Source organism: Mytilus edulis, chromosome 2, assembly GCF_963676685.1.
Source record: "Mytilus edulis chromosome 2, xbMytEdul2.2, whole genome shotgun sequence".
NCBI lineage: Eukaryota > Metazoa > Mollusca > Bivalvia > Mytilida > Mytilidae > Mytilus > Mytilus edulis.
Window position 1 is genome coordinate 70,547,338 of NC_092345.1, and position 16,184 is coordinate 70,563,521.

The window sequence follows — 16,184 nt, forward strand, 5'->3', positions numbered from 1 at the left end:
AGGTCAAGGACATTGGATATGAGACTGACATAAACTTCGTATCATGAGACATATATATACAAATTATGAAGCATCCATGTCTTCGACCTTGTAAATTATAAAGCTTTTAAGAAGTTAGCTAACGCCGCCGCCACTGGATCACTATCCCTATGTCGAGATTTCTGCGACAAAAGTTACAGGCTGGACAAAAACAGTGTAAATATTTTAACAATATTTTTGTATAATATCTTTAACCTCTCATTCCAGGGTCATATCTTCAAAGGACAAGCCAACTAATATTGAAAACTTGCTCACATACACAAAATGTATAAAAGTAAATAAAACATTTTCTAAGAAATTTATTTATCATAATCTATTCTCCATTATGATGGACTGTGAACTAAACATAAATAAATGATATATCAATTATTGAAACACTGAAAAAATGCACCATCAATACTATATAGCTATTTTTTTTTTTTTAAAGTTTCTCAAATAAATTGCTTTACATTTTTGTGAAATTAATAATGTTTTCATAATGTAAAAAATATCCTATATGTCCATTTTCAGTCCTTAGATCTTTTATCAATGTATTTAAAGATTTTGCCAAGCAACCCATACACAATTTTCATCATTCGCAAACAAAAATAATATAATCCTTGTTGCTGAATTTTTTTATCATTTTAATGCTGACTTGTCTCAACATATTTTCTCTTAAAACAAAGATTCACTTATTTTCCAACCACATTAATTTAGTTAAATAAGGTTCCTAAAAGATTGAAGATGTCAAAAAAAGTGTATTATATTATGCTTTCTTCATTTTCAATTATTTTAATGAAATCTATATACATGTACTTTCTTGCAAGAAATGTTAAAATTAAGAAAACACTTGTTATTTTTTATATCTATGGTAAACATCCTTTATTTCAGATTCTAGGAGGTTTTTTTTGTCTACATTCCACAGGTTTTACAGACAAATTATATGTATGGAGGGTATCCAAACACAATATCTTTTTTAAAACATTTTTCATGTAATAATGTTAAATATGTCCAACAGAAAAATGGACTTTGATATATTGAAACAGCAACTTCAATGTACAAAAATGTAATTTCTGAACATTATCTTAAATGAAAGTGTGAAAAATTTTGAGCAATGATTTAAATTTCAAGAATGTATACCATACTTTAGGATTCAACATTATGTCTTTGAAAATAATTTCATTTATTTACAGCAGAAAAAAAACCAGTTTGCTGTCTTTATACAGTATTTTGTAAATGACAGCTGTTTCAAATCAAGGTTAATTAGAGGTGATCAATTTCTCGACTGACTGTCTGAAATTATCTGTGCAACTGTAAACATCATGAAAATGAGTTTCAAAATGTATGATTAAAAAAAAAATAACCCTGTAAGTTGCATTGGAACAGAAACACCGGCATTTTATCTTAAGATTTGCAGACCTCAATTTCTTATTTGATGGTTGCAAATATACTATTTACTGGTCCAATAACATGTCTCCAATAAACTAAATTTGTAACAATCAAAAAATAAATTGATGCCCCTGAAATCTTTACATACAATACTGTTATCTCATTATAGTACAATGTTTCAATTAGACTGAATATAAAGACAATCTTAGTCAGCTGTAAATGATAAACTTATATATGCCACATTTTCAGAGGTGAATATATACAAAGTTCATTATTATTTCTTAGTTGAAGGAGTTCAGAACAAATACATTTAGCCAAGACATAATTTATACATAACAAATCATGCATATACTTATAAACACTATAAAACAACTGTTTCAATCTTTACAATATTAAATAAAACTTAAATAAGAAAGATGAAAATAAAATATTAAAGCCATTCAAAACAAGTTACCCGTTGTCTTGTGAACAATTCTTTGGTATAACACTACCTGCCTTAAGGTCTGCTTAGCTCTGTACAAAGTGTCTAAAAAAAATGCAGTGCAGTATTATTGTAAAGTAAAATAAGTTTTAAAAAACTACTGACTAGGTATATAATTGTTTTTGTTCATGAAATAGTTAATTCTTATTTTGTTGTTTCTAAAAAAAGTAGAAAAAAAATTAAGTACATGAATTTAACCTATTTCATTACACTGATCTTTTGAAAAATATGTTGACAGGAAGGATTTCTTAAAATGTTGTGTAGTGATATATAAATAACACATAGCTGAGAGGCTAATATAGTTGATTGTTACCCCTAGAAAATATTGTCAACTTAGGCTTAGCTATGGGATAAAGTAAACTATATCCCTTATATTAGCCAATCAAAATCCGGTATTTTAACTTGAAGTATAATAAAAGACAATGTACAATGTATGATCTAACAATTGATTGTCAAAATATAAACACAATGTTATCAATATGTAACAATGTTATTTTATATGTAACAATGTTATTAATATGTAACAATGTTTTTAATATATAACAATGTTATTAATCTGTAACAATGTTATTAATCTGTAACAATGTTATCAATATATAACAATAGTATTAACTATCCCATGTAGAATATTTCTGTACACCTCTGGTGTTTGGTATTATTGTAAGTGGATACAAACATCTTTCCAGTTTCAAATGTTTTTTTAAAAATTCAAAGCAAGTGTAAACTATAGGACAGATCTTTTTTCTCTCAAAATAACTCATAGATATAAACTGAAGACCAGATGCTCCGCAGGGCGTAGCTTTATACGACCACAGAGGTTGAACCCTGAACAGTTGGGGCAAGTATGGACACAACATTCAAGCTGGATTCAGCTCTAAATTTGGATTGTGATTAAATAGTTGACACAGCATAGGTTTCTGACACAGAATGAATGTGTTCTAATGAACTTAAAATTTTTGTTTTCTCTTAGAGCAATTCACTATGTTGTTGAATATTAATCCTCTCAAAAAAATGTTTGAAGAAATTTTCTTTTTTATTTATGAAATTTCAAATGAGAAAAATTGAACCCAATTTTTTTAATCACATTCCCCTTTCCCTTATTCCAAAACTAATCTCAATTAATTTGTAATGGAGTTTGCAACAATAACTACTCATTTAAATACATCATAAAATATTAAGATGTAAAAAAAACTGCTTGTTATCACTGAATGGTAAAGATTATTTTAATTTATCAGTTGGTAGTAAAAAGTGAATATACATTGTATATTGTATATAACAAAGATTTAAGTTGATTCTGGACAAAGAAAGATAACTCCAATTAAAAAAAATCTTGCTATTGCACAATATTTTGCAATTAGATATTTCTTGCTTACTATTCTGGACAAATAAAGATAACTCTAATTAAAAAAAAATTTGCTATTTCACAATATTGTGCAATTAGATATTTCTTGCCATTGCGCAATACTGTGCAATTGAAAAGACTTGCTATTGCACAATACTTAATATAATAATTTTGGATCCTGATTTGGACCAACTTGAAAACTGGGCCCATAATAAAAAATCTAAGTACATTTTTGGATTCAGCATATCAAAGAACCCCAAGATTTCAATTTTTGTTAAAATCAGACTAAGTTTAATTTTGGACCCTTTGGACTTTAGTGTAGACCAATTTGAAAACAGGACCAAAAATGAAGAATCTACATACACAGTTAGATTTGGTATATTAAAGAACCCCATTTATTCAATTTTTGATGAAATCAAACAAAGTTTAATTTTGGACCCCGATTTGGACCAACTTGAAAACTGGGCCAATAATCAAGAATCTAAGTACATTTTTAGATTCAGCATATCAAAGAACCTTACTGATTCATTTTTTGTCAAAATCAAACTAAGTTTAATTTTGGACCCTTTGGACCTTAATGTAGACCAATTTGAAAAGGGGACCAAAGGTTAAGAATCTACATACACAGTCATGACAGTTAGATTCTGCATATCAAAGAACCCCAATTATTCAATTTTGATGAAATCAAACAAAGTTTAATTTTGGACCCTTTGGGCCCCTTATTCTGTTGGGACCAAAACTCCCAAAATCAATACCAACCTTCCTTTTATGGTCATAAACCTTGTGTTTAAATTTCATAGATTTCTATTTACTTATACTAAAGTTATGGTGCGAAAACCAAGAAAAATGCTTATTTGGGTCCCTTTTTGGCCCCTAATTCCTAAACTGTTGGGACCTAAACTCCCAAAATCAATACCAACCTTCCTTTTGTAGTCATTAACATTGTGTTTAAATTTCATTGATTTCTATTTACTTAAACTAAAGTTATTGTGCGAAAACCAAGAATAATGCTTATTTGGGCCCTTTTTTGGCCCCTAATTCCTAAACTGTTGAAACCAAAACTCCCAAAATCAATCCCAACCTTCCTTTTGTGGTCATAAACCTTGTGTCAAAATTTCATAGATTTCTATTAACTTAAACTAAAGTTATAGTGCGAAAACCAAGAAAATGCTTATTTGGGCCCTTTTTGGCCCCTAATTCCTAAAATGTTGGGACCAAAACTCCCAAAATCAATACCAACCTTCCTTTTGTGGTCATAAACCTTGTGTTAAAATTTCATAGATTTCCATTCACTTTTACTAAAGTTAGAGTGCGAAAACTAAAAGTATTCGGACGCAGGACGACGACGACGCCGACGCCAACGTGATAGCAATATACGACGAAAATTTTTTCAAATTTTGCGGTCGTATAAAAAACAGAAGTTATAACATATATATATACTTAATATTGTTGGATCATATATGACCATATATAAAACACAAAACACTTGAACACTCATAAATAATTAAACAAAATTACAACAAACAGACAATAAAATGTTGAGTATTATTATTCTTTAAAAAATCCCTGATTTGAATGATAACAGTGAAAATAATGTCATGTTAGGTGTTAAAATAACTTCTGAGAGTAAAAGTTCTGTAATATTTCACCTTAAACAAATACTCAGACTAAAACATATATGTAATTATGATTTTTTCTTAATTTCCAATGATTCAAATAATTGACCGAAATGTCTTTTAAAACAGCCTTATTATCTTCCTTTAATAAATACTGTAAGACAGTTTAATTATCTCCCTTTAACACACATTGTAAACTGTGAATACTGTATTATTTGAATATCATAGGGTTATTGCATGAATATTTAGAATATTGTCCCAAGTAGAATTTTATATTGCATGAGCTTGTGAGTGCAATATATGTTCTACAAGGGACAATATTGATTATTCCCCAATATTCATGCAATAACCCTTTTATTGTAAAGCAATATAATATTTGAAAGTAAAAATTGGTTTAAGCTAAGATTTTGTCGTTGATGACATCATAAATTTTGAAGATTTATTGCACTATTGCAATATTAGAATTTATTGCACGCTAACTTTTGGTTACTTTCTGTGGGAAATATTATATTGCTATGCCATAAAATGAATTATTAAATTATGTTATATTTTCCAGATATTTCAGTGCATCTTCACTGAATATAAATAAAGCACTATTCCTTTAGTTTGAAATAATAAAACTTATATCCTAATATAGAACAAATAGCATGAATAGGCAAGATTGAGTTAGATAACAATGAACAATTACTGAAAGTTTGATGAAAATCTTACCAGGATCTACCCCCTTCCCTATAGTTTTGGGATTATGTCCATATTTTTCCATTCATTCATTTGCTTTCTATTAATTCAGTTTCTATGATATAAATTTACTGAAACATAGTTGGTGCTATTGGTGTTTTTAATATCATATTTTTTTTGGGATCAATTTTGATGGTCTATAAAAAAAAAATCTACATGTAAATGTGAAAGTGACAATAAATCAGTTGTTATTATTTACATTACAAATGTATTCTACTCTTGTTGTAATCATCTTGTTTTTAAATAAGAATGTTATTATCATTTTTATGAATGCCAAGACAAATATGACATGTATGTTTATGAAGCCAATCAAATAAACAGATATAAAACACTGGATTCCTTGCACTCTTAAGAATATACAGGCATATAAATATACCAGCAGTTCAGGATGCTATCAACCTGTTTCATTGCAATACATTGGATCATACAATGTAATTAGGAGCAACAAATACAAATAACTTTAATATGTTCTCATCCTCTTTGTATTGCCTACTAACATTCCAGTTACTATTCCACTTTGTAACAACACACTATATTATCCATTTATGTAATTGATAATAAACATGTGTGTATTGTAAAATTGGTCTGCACCGTATGTTAGGAAGTCTTATGAAGTTTACACATTCATATAAATAAATATACTTATAGAATTGTATACTTCTTGCACATATAGTGTCTTCACAGTTTATACAAACATATAAAAAAGTATTCTTCTTGCACATCAAGTGTCTTTAAGTATACTCTAGAAATATTTATTGCACTTTGGTCATTGTTTAATGTTTAATTGTTTAATATCTAAGTCCATCTTGATATTTGTGTTATATCTTTGAACTATCAATAACAACAATGCTATAAATGTATTTTAAAGTCAACATGATTATGTTTATTAATCCTTAGGTCTTCAATTTCCATGGCAAAATTTCCTCAAAGTATTCCTCATTAAATGTTTGTTACCATGGAAATCTCTCCTATAGTCAAACATTTGTGTGTTTATAACCATCATCCTCATATCGATTACAACATAATGCCACAACAATAGCCACAACTCCAATTAACAGCACCCCTCCTGCCACCGAGCCTACAATTATATATATAGTCCATACATCTATATCTTTTTCAGCAGACTTTTTCTGATCTGCATTTTCAGCCTGTGTTTTGCCGGTAAAATCAACATCACTGTTATCGATTGTTTCATCCTTTTTGTTTTCTCCGTAGGGAACCATCTGATCATTTTCTGATGTTGGATTATAGGGTTCTGGTACAATTCCATGATCATATCGATCATTAGGATCAATACGGCCTGTCCTATCATACCAATTGTCTGGGTTTGGGGTATTGGTGTCCACATAGTTTTTATCTGAAATAATAAGAAATATATATCTTTACATTTGATGTCTAAACAAGTGACATCCTTACAACGGTGTTGTCTCAATATCTCAATAGCACAGATTACAATCCTGGCAAAGAAAAAATAGATAAATTAGGAAGCAAATTTGCAGATTTGACATTGTTACACTGATATTTTTTGTAATTGTGTATATTTACATTTGTATACAATTCTGATAGTATGTTATCAAATTCATTTATTACAATCGTTTATTGCACATTATTGCTTCTATTGAAAAATACAAAATTGTGGTGATTTATGTTTGTTTTGAGGTTTCTCTTTCTAACAATCCAAATATGTTAATAAATAAATAATACAATTTGTTTTTAATAGTATAGCTAAAGAGATAAAAGGGAGACAACTCTAATTCAGTTTTCCCCCAAACACAATATCTTTCAGGCATTAATTTCTTAAAAGAATGTGAACAGGGATGCATTTTCGACCCTTTTACAGTTTTACAATTTACACCCATAATTCCAATATTTCATCAAAAGTTACCATTCTTTCAGCATTTAATTTGGTGACTTAAAGCCCATCCTAAAGATGCTGTCCATTCCTTCTTGCAGTAATAATATCTATAACTGCAATTAAGTATTTTAAAGAGCTTGAGAAAATGTACAGAAACTTGTCTATTATTAAAGAACCAAAAGTTGACCTCTAGATGTGGACTGGTATTTATTGATATTTGGTTACAATGTATACACCATCTCTTTTTATTCAAACATATACTTATATTATTGTATTCTTTATTCTTCTATTGGAGATGGTTACTGGTATAAACACAAATTTTAAATTAGGTTTTTATTCCAGAGATGGAAGAAGAATTGACTGGTTTTATTTTTACATCATTCAATTACCATAAATCTCAGGTTGCATATATGATGTATCTTCTCTATTTTTCTTCTTATTCTTTTTCTTCTTCTTTCTATCTTTCTTATTTTTCTTCTTTTTATCTTTCTTTTTCTTTTTCTTTTTATCTTTTTTGCGTTGTCTATCTTCTTGATTATCAAAGTCATCAACAGCAACCCATTCATCGACAGCATCCCAGTCTGGTGTTGATTCTGGCCAGAACAGTGCTCTCATTGTTGTCGTTGTTGCTGTTGTAGTGGTCGTAGTCGGAGTTGTTGTAGTAGTCGGTGTGGTTGTCGTAGTCGTAGGAGTTGTTGTTGTGGTAGTCGGTGTAGTAGTAGTAGTTGGTGGAGGAGTCGTTGTAGTAGAAGTAGTCGTAGTAGTTGTTGTAGGTGTAGGTATGACTGTCAACCATACATCCACTTGTTTCAAACCAAAATAATTACCAACAAAACAAACATAATGTCCAGCATCTTTCATGGTAACAGTGCGTATAACTAACATCTCTTTATTTTCTAAAATCTGCAATTGAAGGTGTCAGTTTTATTTTATAAATCTTCCATATGTAACCATTAGTGTATTTAAGTGGTAATCTATTTGAGTAATTAACTTAAACATTTTTTTTTTTGTATAGTCCCTTTAATTTTCTAAATGAATTGACAGGCATTTTGTGAAAATAAGCCTTTATTAAACAAATTTATTGATAACTTTCCATCAAACAAAATATAATATCTACATAATGATACACAGCAATTATTATGAATTATGTAATAATGTTATCAGTATCTCACATATGTGGTAGAAATTGACAAAACTTCAGTACACCTATATGTAACATTTAGGCATTATAATTAAATCTACAACTGTAACATTGTAAGATAACTTACATCTGACGTTTTACCAATACTTGTCTGTAATCCAGTTTGATTCCTTTTCACCCATTTAATTGTGGCCTCAGGATCATTCAAAGGTCGGCAAGTAAATATAGCATCATCACCTTCATTAACAGTCTGATTTTGAGGTTCTTCTACTTCTAAAGGCCATGTCAGTTCTTAAAATAGAAACAATTTAACTTTAGCTTATGATAAAAGACTATATAGTTAGTTGGAAGGCTAAAGAAGGACTTGTCACCTGTTAAATATTTTCTTTCATACCAATATTGCCGATGTAGATTGGTAGATTGCAGTAGCACTTAATGCCTTCAGGTTTTCAGAATCTGGTAAAGACAGGTGTTAATGGAATTCAAAACCTCTGAACAATATAATTTTACATCTTTTTAAGATTTTTTATTTGCTGGTACAATTCAATATTTTTTTTCAGTTTTTGAAATCTTTACATGTATCTCTTTTCCCTGGGATTTACAAATGAAAATACTCCACATTGTTCTTTCTATATAATGTATTCAATCATACTTTCACAATTTTCTAGTATTTTAATTTCCTGTTTAGTTTTTTATGTGTTTTTTCTTGTTTTTTTTCATGTTTTGCTAAATCATTTTTTTAATGCAATCAAGTATACTTATTTTTTAATTTCTCACCTACTTCTGGGTCCATGAAACATTGTTAGCATGTATGTAATGTTAAAGGTTTACATTAAAAGGAACAAGAATGTGTTCATAGTGCACAGATGCCCAACTCGCACTATCGTTTTCTATGTTCACTGAACTGTGAAATTGGGGTCAACACTCTAATTTGGCATTAAAATTAGAAAGATCATATTATAGGGAACATGTGTACTAAAGTTAAGTTTTCTTGTTTTCTAAAAATGGTAAAAAAAGAAAGAAAACTAGAGGCTCTAAAGAGCCTGTGTCGCTCACCTTGGTCTATGTGCATATTAAACAAAGGACACAGATGGATTCATGACAAAATTGTGTTTTGCTGATAGTGATGTGTTTGTAGATCTTACTTTACTGAACATTCTTGGTACTTAGAATTTTCTCTATCTATAATAAACTTGGACCTTTAGATACAGTGAAAAATATTTTGTAAAAATTTACAAAAATTTACCAAATTAGTGAAAATTAGCAACAACTCCTTAAGGGGTCATCTGACGATTTTGGTCATGTTGACTTATTTTTAGATCTTATTTAGCTGAACAATATTGCTGTTTACAAGTTATCTCTATCTATAACAATATTCAAGATAATAACCAAAAACAGCAAAATTTCCTTAAAATTACTAATTCAGGGGCAGCAACCCAACAACAGGTTATCCGATTTATCTGAAAATTTCAAGGCAGATAGATCTTGACCTGTTACACAATTTTACCCCTGTCAGATTTGCTCTAAATGCTTTGGTTTTTGAGTTATAAGCCCAAAACTGCATTTTACCCCTATGTTCTATTTTTAGCCATGGCGGCCATCTTGGATGGTTGGCCGGGTCACCGGACACATTTTTTAAACAATATACCCCAATGATGATTTTGGCCAAGTTTGGTGTAATTTGGCCAAGTAGTTTCAGAGGAGAAGATGTAAAAGATTACTAAGATTTACGAAAAATGGTTAAAAATTGACTATTAAGGGCAATAACTCCTAAAGGGGTCAACTGACCATTTCGGTCATGTTGACTTATTTGTAAATCTTTTTTTTGCTGAACATTATTGCTGTTTACAGTTTATCTCTATCTATAATAATATTCAAGATAATAACCAAAAACAGCAAAATTTCATTAAAATTACTTATTCTGGGGCAGCAACCCAAAACCGGGTTGTCCAATTCATCTGAAAATTTCAGGGCAGGTAGATCTTGACCTGATAAACAAATTTACCTCTGTCAGATTTACTCTAAATGCTTTGGTTTTTGAGTTATAAGCCAAAAACTGCATTTTACCCAAGGTTCTATTTTTAGCCATGGCGGCCATCTTGATTGGATGGCTGGGTCACTGGACACATTTTTCAAACTACATACCCCAAAGATGGTTGTGACCAAGTTTAGATTGATTTGGCCAAGTAGTTTCAGAGGAGAAGATTTTTGTAAAAGATAACTAAGATTTACGAAAAATGGTTAAAAATTGACTATAAAGGGCAATAACTCCTAAAGGGGTCAACTGACCATTTCGGTCATGTTGACTTATTTGTAAATATTACTTTGCTGAACAATATTGCTGTTTACAGTTTATCTCTATCTATAATAATATTCAAGATAATAACCAAAAACAGCAAAATTTCCTTAAAATTACTAATTCAGGGGCAGCAACCCAACAACAGGTTATCCGATTTATCTGAAAATTTCAGGGCAGATAGATCTTGACCTGTTACACAAGATTACCCATTGTCAGATTTGCTCGAAATGCTTTGGTTTTTGAGTTATAAGCCCAAAACTGCATTTTACCCCTATGTTCTATTTTTAGCCATGGCGGCCATCTTGGATGGTTGGCCGGGTCATCGGACACATTTTTTAAACTAGATACCCCAATGATGATTTTGGCCAAGTTTGGTGTAATTTGGCCCAGTAGTTTCAGAGGAGAAGATTTTTGTAAAAGTTAACGACGCCAGACGACGACGGACGACAGACGACGGACGACGGACGACGGACGCCAAGTGATGGGAAAAGCTCACTTGGCCCTTTGGGCCAGGTGAGCTAAAAAACGTTGGTATGTGACTACATTTGATAAATACTTTTCAACATAATAATTTTAATCGGTGGTTGATAAACTGACAAAGAATACAGAACCATTTACTGTACAAGTACTTACTTATGACTGTTACATAAAATGTAAAATTAAGACTGCCGTGGACATTCCTCACTATACATTGGTAATCTCCCTTATCATCAACCTGGGCGTCTCTGATTATCAGTGAGTAACGGTGCATCTTTGTCTGAAAGAAAGAATTGTGTCCTGTGAAGAAACCTATAACACTACAAAGCAGATGTCTTTTATATAGAACCTGTTGGAAAAATAACATTTGGAAAAATAACATTTGGAAAAATAACATTTGGAAAAATAACATTATGTACAAATAAACGGGGAAAGTTTCCATGGAACACAGATGATGCCCCCACTTGCATATCATATAAAGTTATAAAGGGGCATAACTGAAAAAATGTAAGAGTGAAGCTACCCAAAATTGTACTCAATTTTAGTTTTGTGGTAATAAGAATTGGGTATAAGTTTTATAACATTTGGTTGAGGCTAACTTTAGTAAAAGTACAGAAAACAAAATTCAGCAATTTTTCCATTTTTGAACAGACATAAATCTAGAACTGTAAAAGTGACACCACCAAAATTCAAACTTGATCTGTATTTTGTGATGATAAGCATTTTGTACAAGTTTCACAACATTTGGTTGAAGCAAACTTAAGTTAGAGAATGGAAACTAAAAATTCAGCAATTTTTCCATTTGAAAAGGGTCATAAGCCTGTAATTCAGTGGTTGACGTTTGTTTATGTGTAATATAGTTGTTTTTTTTGTTTATTTTTTGTACATAAATAAGGCCTTAGTTTTCTCGTTTAAATTGTTTTAAATTCTCATTTGGTGGCCTTTTATAACTGACTATGTGGTATGGGCTTTGCTCATTGTTGAAGGCCGTACATTTACCTATAGTTGTCAATTGCTGTGTCATTTTGGTCTCTTGTGGAGAGTCATCTCATTGGCAATCATACCACATCTTCTTTTTTATAATAACTCTAAAACGGTTATTTTAACACAACCAAAATCCAAACTTGATTTGTGTTTGATGGTAATAAGCATTGTGTATAAGTTTCATAACAATTGGTTGGGGCAAAATAAAATTAGAGAACAGAAACAACTTTGAAGTGCACCACATATGGACGCATGACGTAAAGTAACAAACGGACAAGGGTAAAGCTTAATGCTTGCTCCACCATATATGAGTCAAAGTGAATTTTTGCTATATTTAAAATTTCTTATTTGAAATTAATATTCTATACCAGTACTTAGTTTGTATAGCTGATGAGTACTCAGTAAGGTACGTCATGTAGTACATGTAGTATAGTTTTTTTTTAATCTGAATAAAAAGACAGAGATCTTTAACATGCAAAACCAAAATAAGTGTGGTCTGTACATTACATTGATGTTCAGAGTTGACATATTTGCCTCATATAGCACATTTAGATCCTATATTTTATCTTTATCTGTTTTGCTACTGGATACCTCTTCTTATAAGCTTTTTTCCTAATTTAATAATATTACATAAATTGAATCAATATAAATTTATATAAAAGCTTTTATATAAATGTAACCTAATCTGTAGATACCGCCTCATGTTGATGGTATATGATGACACTAATTGAATGAATTATTCCTGACAGTTCATGATAGCAGTTCTCTCAGAACAGCAGAGTATCACACCAAAAACACGATTACATACTAAAACCAAATCAACACACCCACCACTCCTGCACTTTAAATTCCAAAATGTTGTAATCAAATGTTAAATGCACTGCAAGTGAGAAGGTAGAGTTATTGTATTAAAACACCTCACTGTTTTACAAACTTAGAACCATAACCCATTATTCACACTGAGATAGGAATATGGAAGTGATCTAGAAATCTTCCTCATTATTCAGTTTAAGAATTCAATAACCTTCAAATTATGGTATCTGATATCTTCTATCAACTTACTAAAAGTTGTTAAAAAGCTACAGCAAACCAATATCTCAACAACTTATTTTGCATTGACCCAAAAAGAAGCCAAAATATGACATCCATTCCAAAACCCATTCAAATTAGGGGCAGAAGGAATTTTGCCAATTATTCATTTTCATTTGTAGCTATGCATGCTTATATTGTTATTTGGCTTTAGATTAGTACAATAGCTTCTTTTTTTTTTAAAGTTGTGAATGTCTGTCTAGGCTTGTAATACAAGTACATGTATTCTTCTGAAGCATTCTTTATCCTTTAAATAATACCTTTGGTCTTTTTGTATCATCAAATTCTCTTCCATCTTTATACCATGTAATGTCTGGTTTAGGACTGCCATTCACACCACAAGTTAATTTAACATCATTTCCTTCGTTCTTGGTTACTATGGAATCACGCTGTGCTGGTCTGGATTTTGGTTTCCAACTTGGTGATGAATCTGAAAAATAAAATCATTATTTCTTCACAGAGTTTAAATTTTCGGTTTGTGTTTTTAAAGAAAAAATGTGCCAACAGCCAATAGCAGATTTCTCCTAATTAACTAAGTAGAGACAAATAAGGGCATTGTAAGATTTTGTTAAGATAGTCCTAGTAATAATATAAACAAGGGATGCAAGGTTGACACAACAGGTTGTATGTTGTTTGTGTATCCAGGTCTGAGCAAGTGCTGTTTATCTATAGTGTCCTGTGAAAGGTTGACATGTAGTTTGTGTATAATGTTTTAGTCTGAGCAAGTATTGTTTATCTGTAGTGTCCTGTGAAAGGTTGACATGTAGTTTGTGTATGTTCCGGACCATATGAGTATTTGGACCATACGCGTATGGTTATGACCATATGGGTATATACTCATATGGTCCGACCATACGCGTATGGTCGGACTGTACGCGTATGGTTGGGGTAATTAAGAGGTACATTTATGCTTACCTCTTTATATAACCCTTCTAGTTGTCACGTCATTAAAAAGACACTACCAAAGGTTTTTTTTCATTAAAAATATGTAATAACAAGATTAACAAAATAAAATAAGCAGTTTCACACAGTAAATTTCATCTCTAGTCAAAACTATGATAAACACATTTTTTTTTCATTACCTATATCGTTATTGCGAGTGAATGGCAAGATGTCGACCTGGGAAGATAACTTCCAAAAATATCTTAATGAACTGTTACACTGTTTTACTATAACCTGACGTAAAAGTCGACAGGATAAAGAGTCTAATAAATTGCTTACTTTTGAAACTTAATATAATTAGCATTAGCAGTGCAATATTCATAATTTTTTATACTTATACGTGTTTTGTTTTAAAAAAATGAATGACGTCACCGACAAGGACACTAGTTTATTTTTTAAAGTTGTCTGGTGATATGATGTACTTCAGTCATGTTACGATATTGGAGATCTATAGCTTTTTCACCGTAGACGCATCGTAATAACCCAGGACCAAAGAAAGGCTATGGTACCGTGGGGACGTAAATGTCACCTTACTCATCCATGCAAGAATACAATTAGCGATGAAAACTAACTTTGGCATCAATATTTAATGTTATTTGAATTGTAAATAATACAATTGCATGTAGCAATCATTGTTATTTTATAAAGTTTTCTCATGCATATTATTGAAAAATATACCTATATGGTCCAAATACTCATATGGTCCGGCTCGTTTATAACCAAACGAGTATATACTCATATACGAGTATTTGGACCATACGCGTATGGTCATGACCATATATGCGTATACTCATATGGTCCGACCATACGCGTATGGTCATGACCATATATGCGTATACTCATATGGTCCGACCATACGCGTATGGTCCGACCGTACGCGTATGGTCGGACCATATGAGTATACGCATATATGGTCATGACCATACGCGTATGGTCCAAATACTTGTATGGTCCGGAACATGTATAATGTTTTAGTCTGAGCAAGTGTTGTTTGTGTTGTACAGTTGTTTTTGTCCCTTATCTGGTTTGATGAAGTGTTGTTTGTTTTATTGTTTTATTATTTTGACATGTGTGGAGTGCTAATTCAGAGTTGTTGTTCTATTCTGTTCTGAGTAAGTGTTGTTTTTTTACTGTTTTGTTTGTATTTGTTCTTTTTGTGTATTCTGTTCTTGTCAGAGCAAGTGTTGTCTGCTTACTGAAGGTTTTTTATTTTTTTTGTCAGTCTTTTTCTGAGCAATTAATGGGCAAGGATGGTTGTTTAATATTTTTGTTTTACTTTTTTGGTATCATATAAGAAAGTGGTGTGTGAATGCTTTTTTATTTTAAGTTTTTGTTTTATTCAGGTCAGCTCAAGTGTTTTGGATAATAGTTTTTTTTCTTGATCTGTTTTGATCTGAGCAAGTGTTGTTTGTTAAATGTAAAGTTTTTTTTTATGTATTTGTTGTTCTCTTCTGTTCTGAGCAAGTGATGTTTGTTTACTGTTGGTTTATTTAAATTGTGTTGCTTTGACCTGTTCTGAGCAGGCTTTGGTTGTTAACTGTTTTTTTTAATTGTGTTGCTCTGTTCTGTTCTAAGCAACTGTTGTTTTTTATGAGTTTGTGTGTTCTGTTCTCAGCAAGTGTTGTTTTGCTGTTTTCTGTGGTGGTTTACATATCTATAGTTGTATGTGGTAAGTTATGTCAGAGAGGTATTGTTATCTATCATAGAGTGTATAAACATCTAAATACAATTATCTTATAAAACATGTAATTATATATCTTCAAGCTGCATTCAAAATCGATACTTCCTCTTTTTTTCCTTTAATTCAAAGAGT

General features: G+C 30.9%; 1 protein-coding gene across 2 annotated transcripts in view; it reads right to left on the reverse strand.

Annotated features, from left to right (window-relative positions):
* Positions 1 to 439: 439 nt before the first annotated feature.
* LOC139512814 (fibroblast growth factor receptor 2-like) overlaps positions 440 to 16,184 on the reverse strand; it is a 60,952-nt gene continuing 45,207 nt past the window's right edge. For both annotated transcript variants that reach the window (XM_071300734.1, XM_071300735.1), the window contains exons 9-14: positions 13,690 to 13,859; positions 11,513 to 11,636; positions 8,708 to 8,871; positions 7,829 to 8,342; positions 4,647 to 6,941; positions 440 to 2,672 (exon numbers count right to left, since the gene is read on the reverse strand). In XM_071300734.1, coding sequence (XP_071156835.1) covers positions 6,559 to 6,941; positions 7,829 to 8,342; positions 8,708 to 8,871; positions 11,513 to 11,636; positions 13,690 to 13,859 — 1,355 coding nt within the window. In that variant the 3' untranslated portion in view covers positions 440 to 2,672; positions 4,647 to 6,558. The remainder of the gene's footprint in view (positions 2,673 to 4,646; positions 6,942 to 7,828; positions 8,343 to 8,707; positions 8,872 to 11,512; positions 11,637 to 13,689; positions 13,860 to 16,184) is intronic.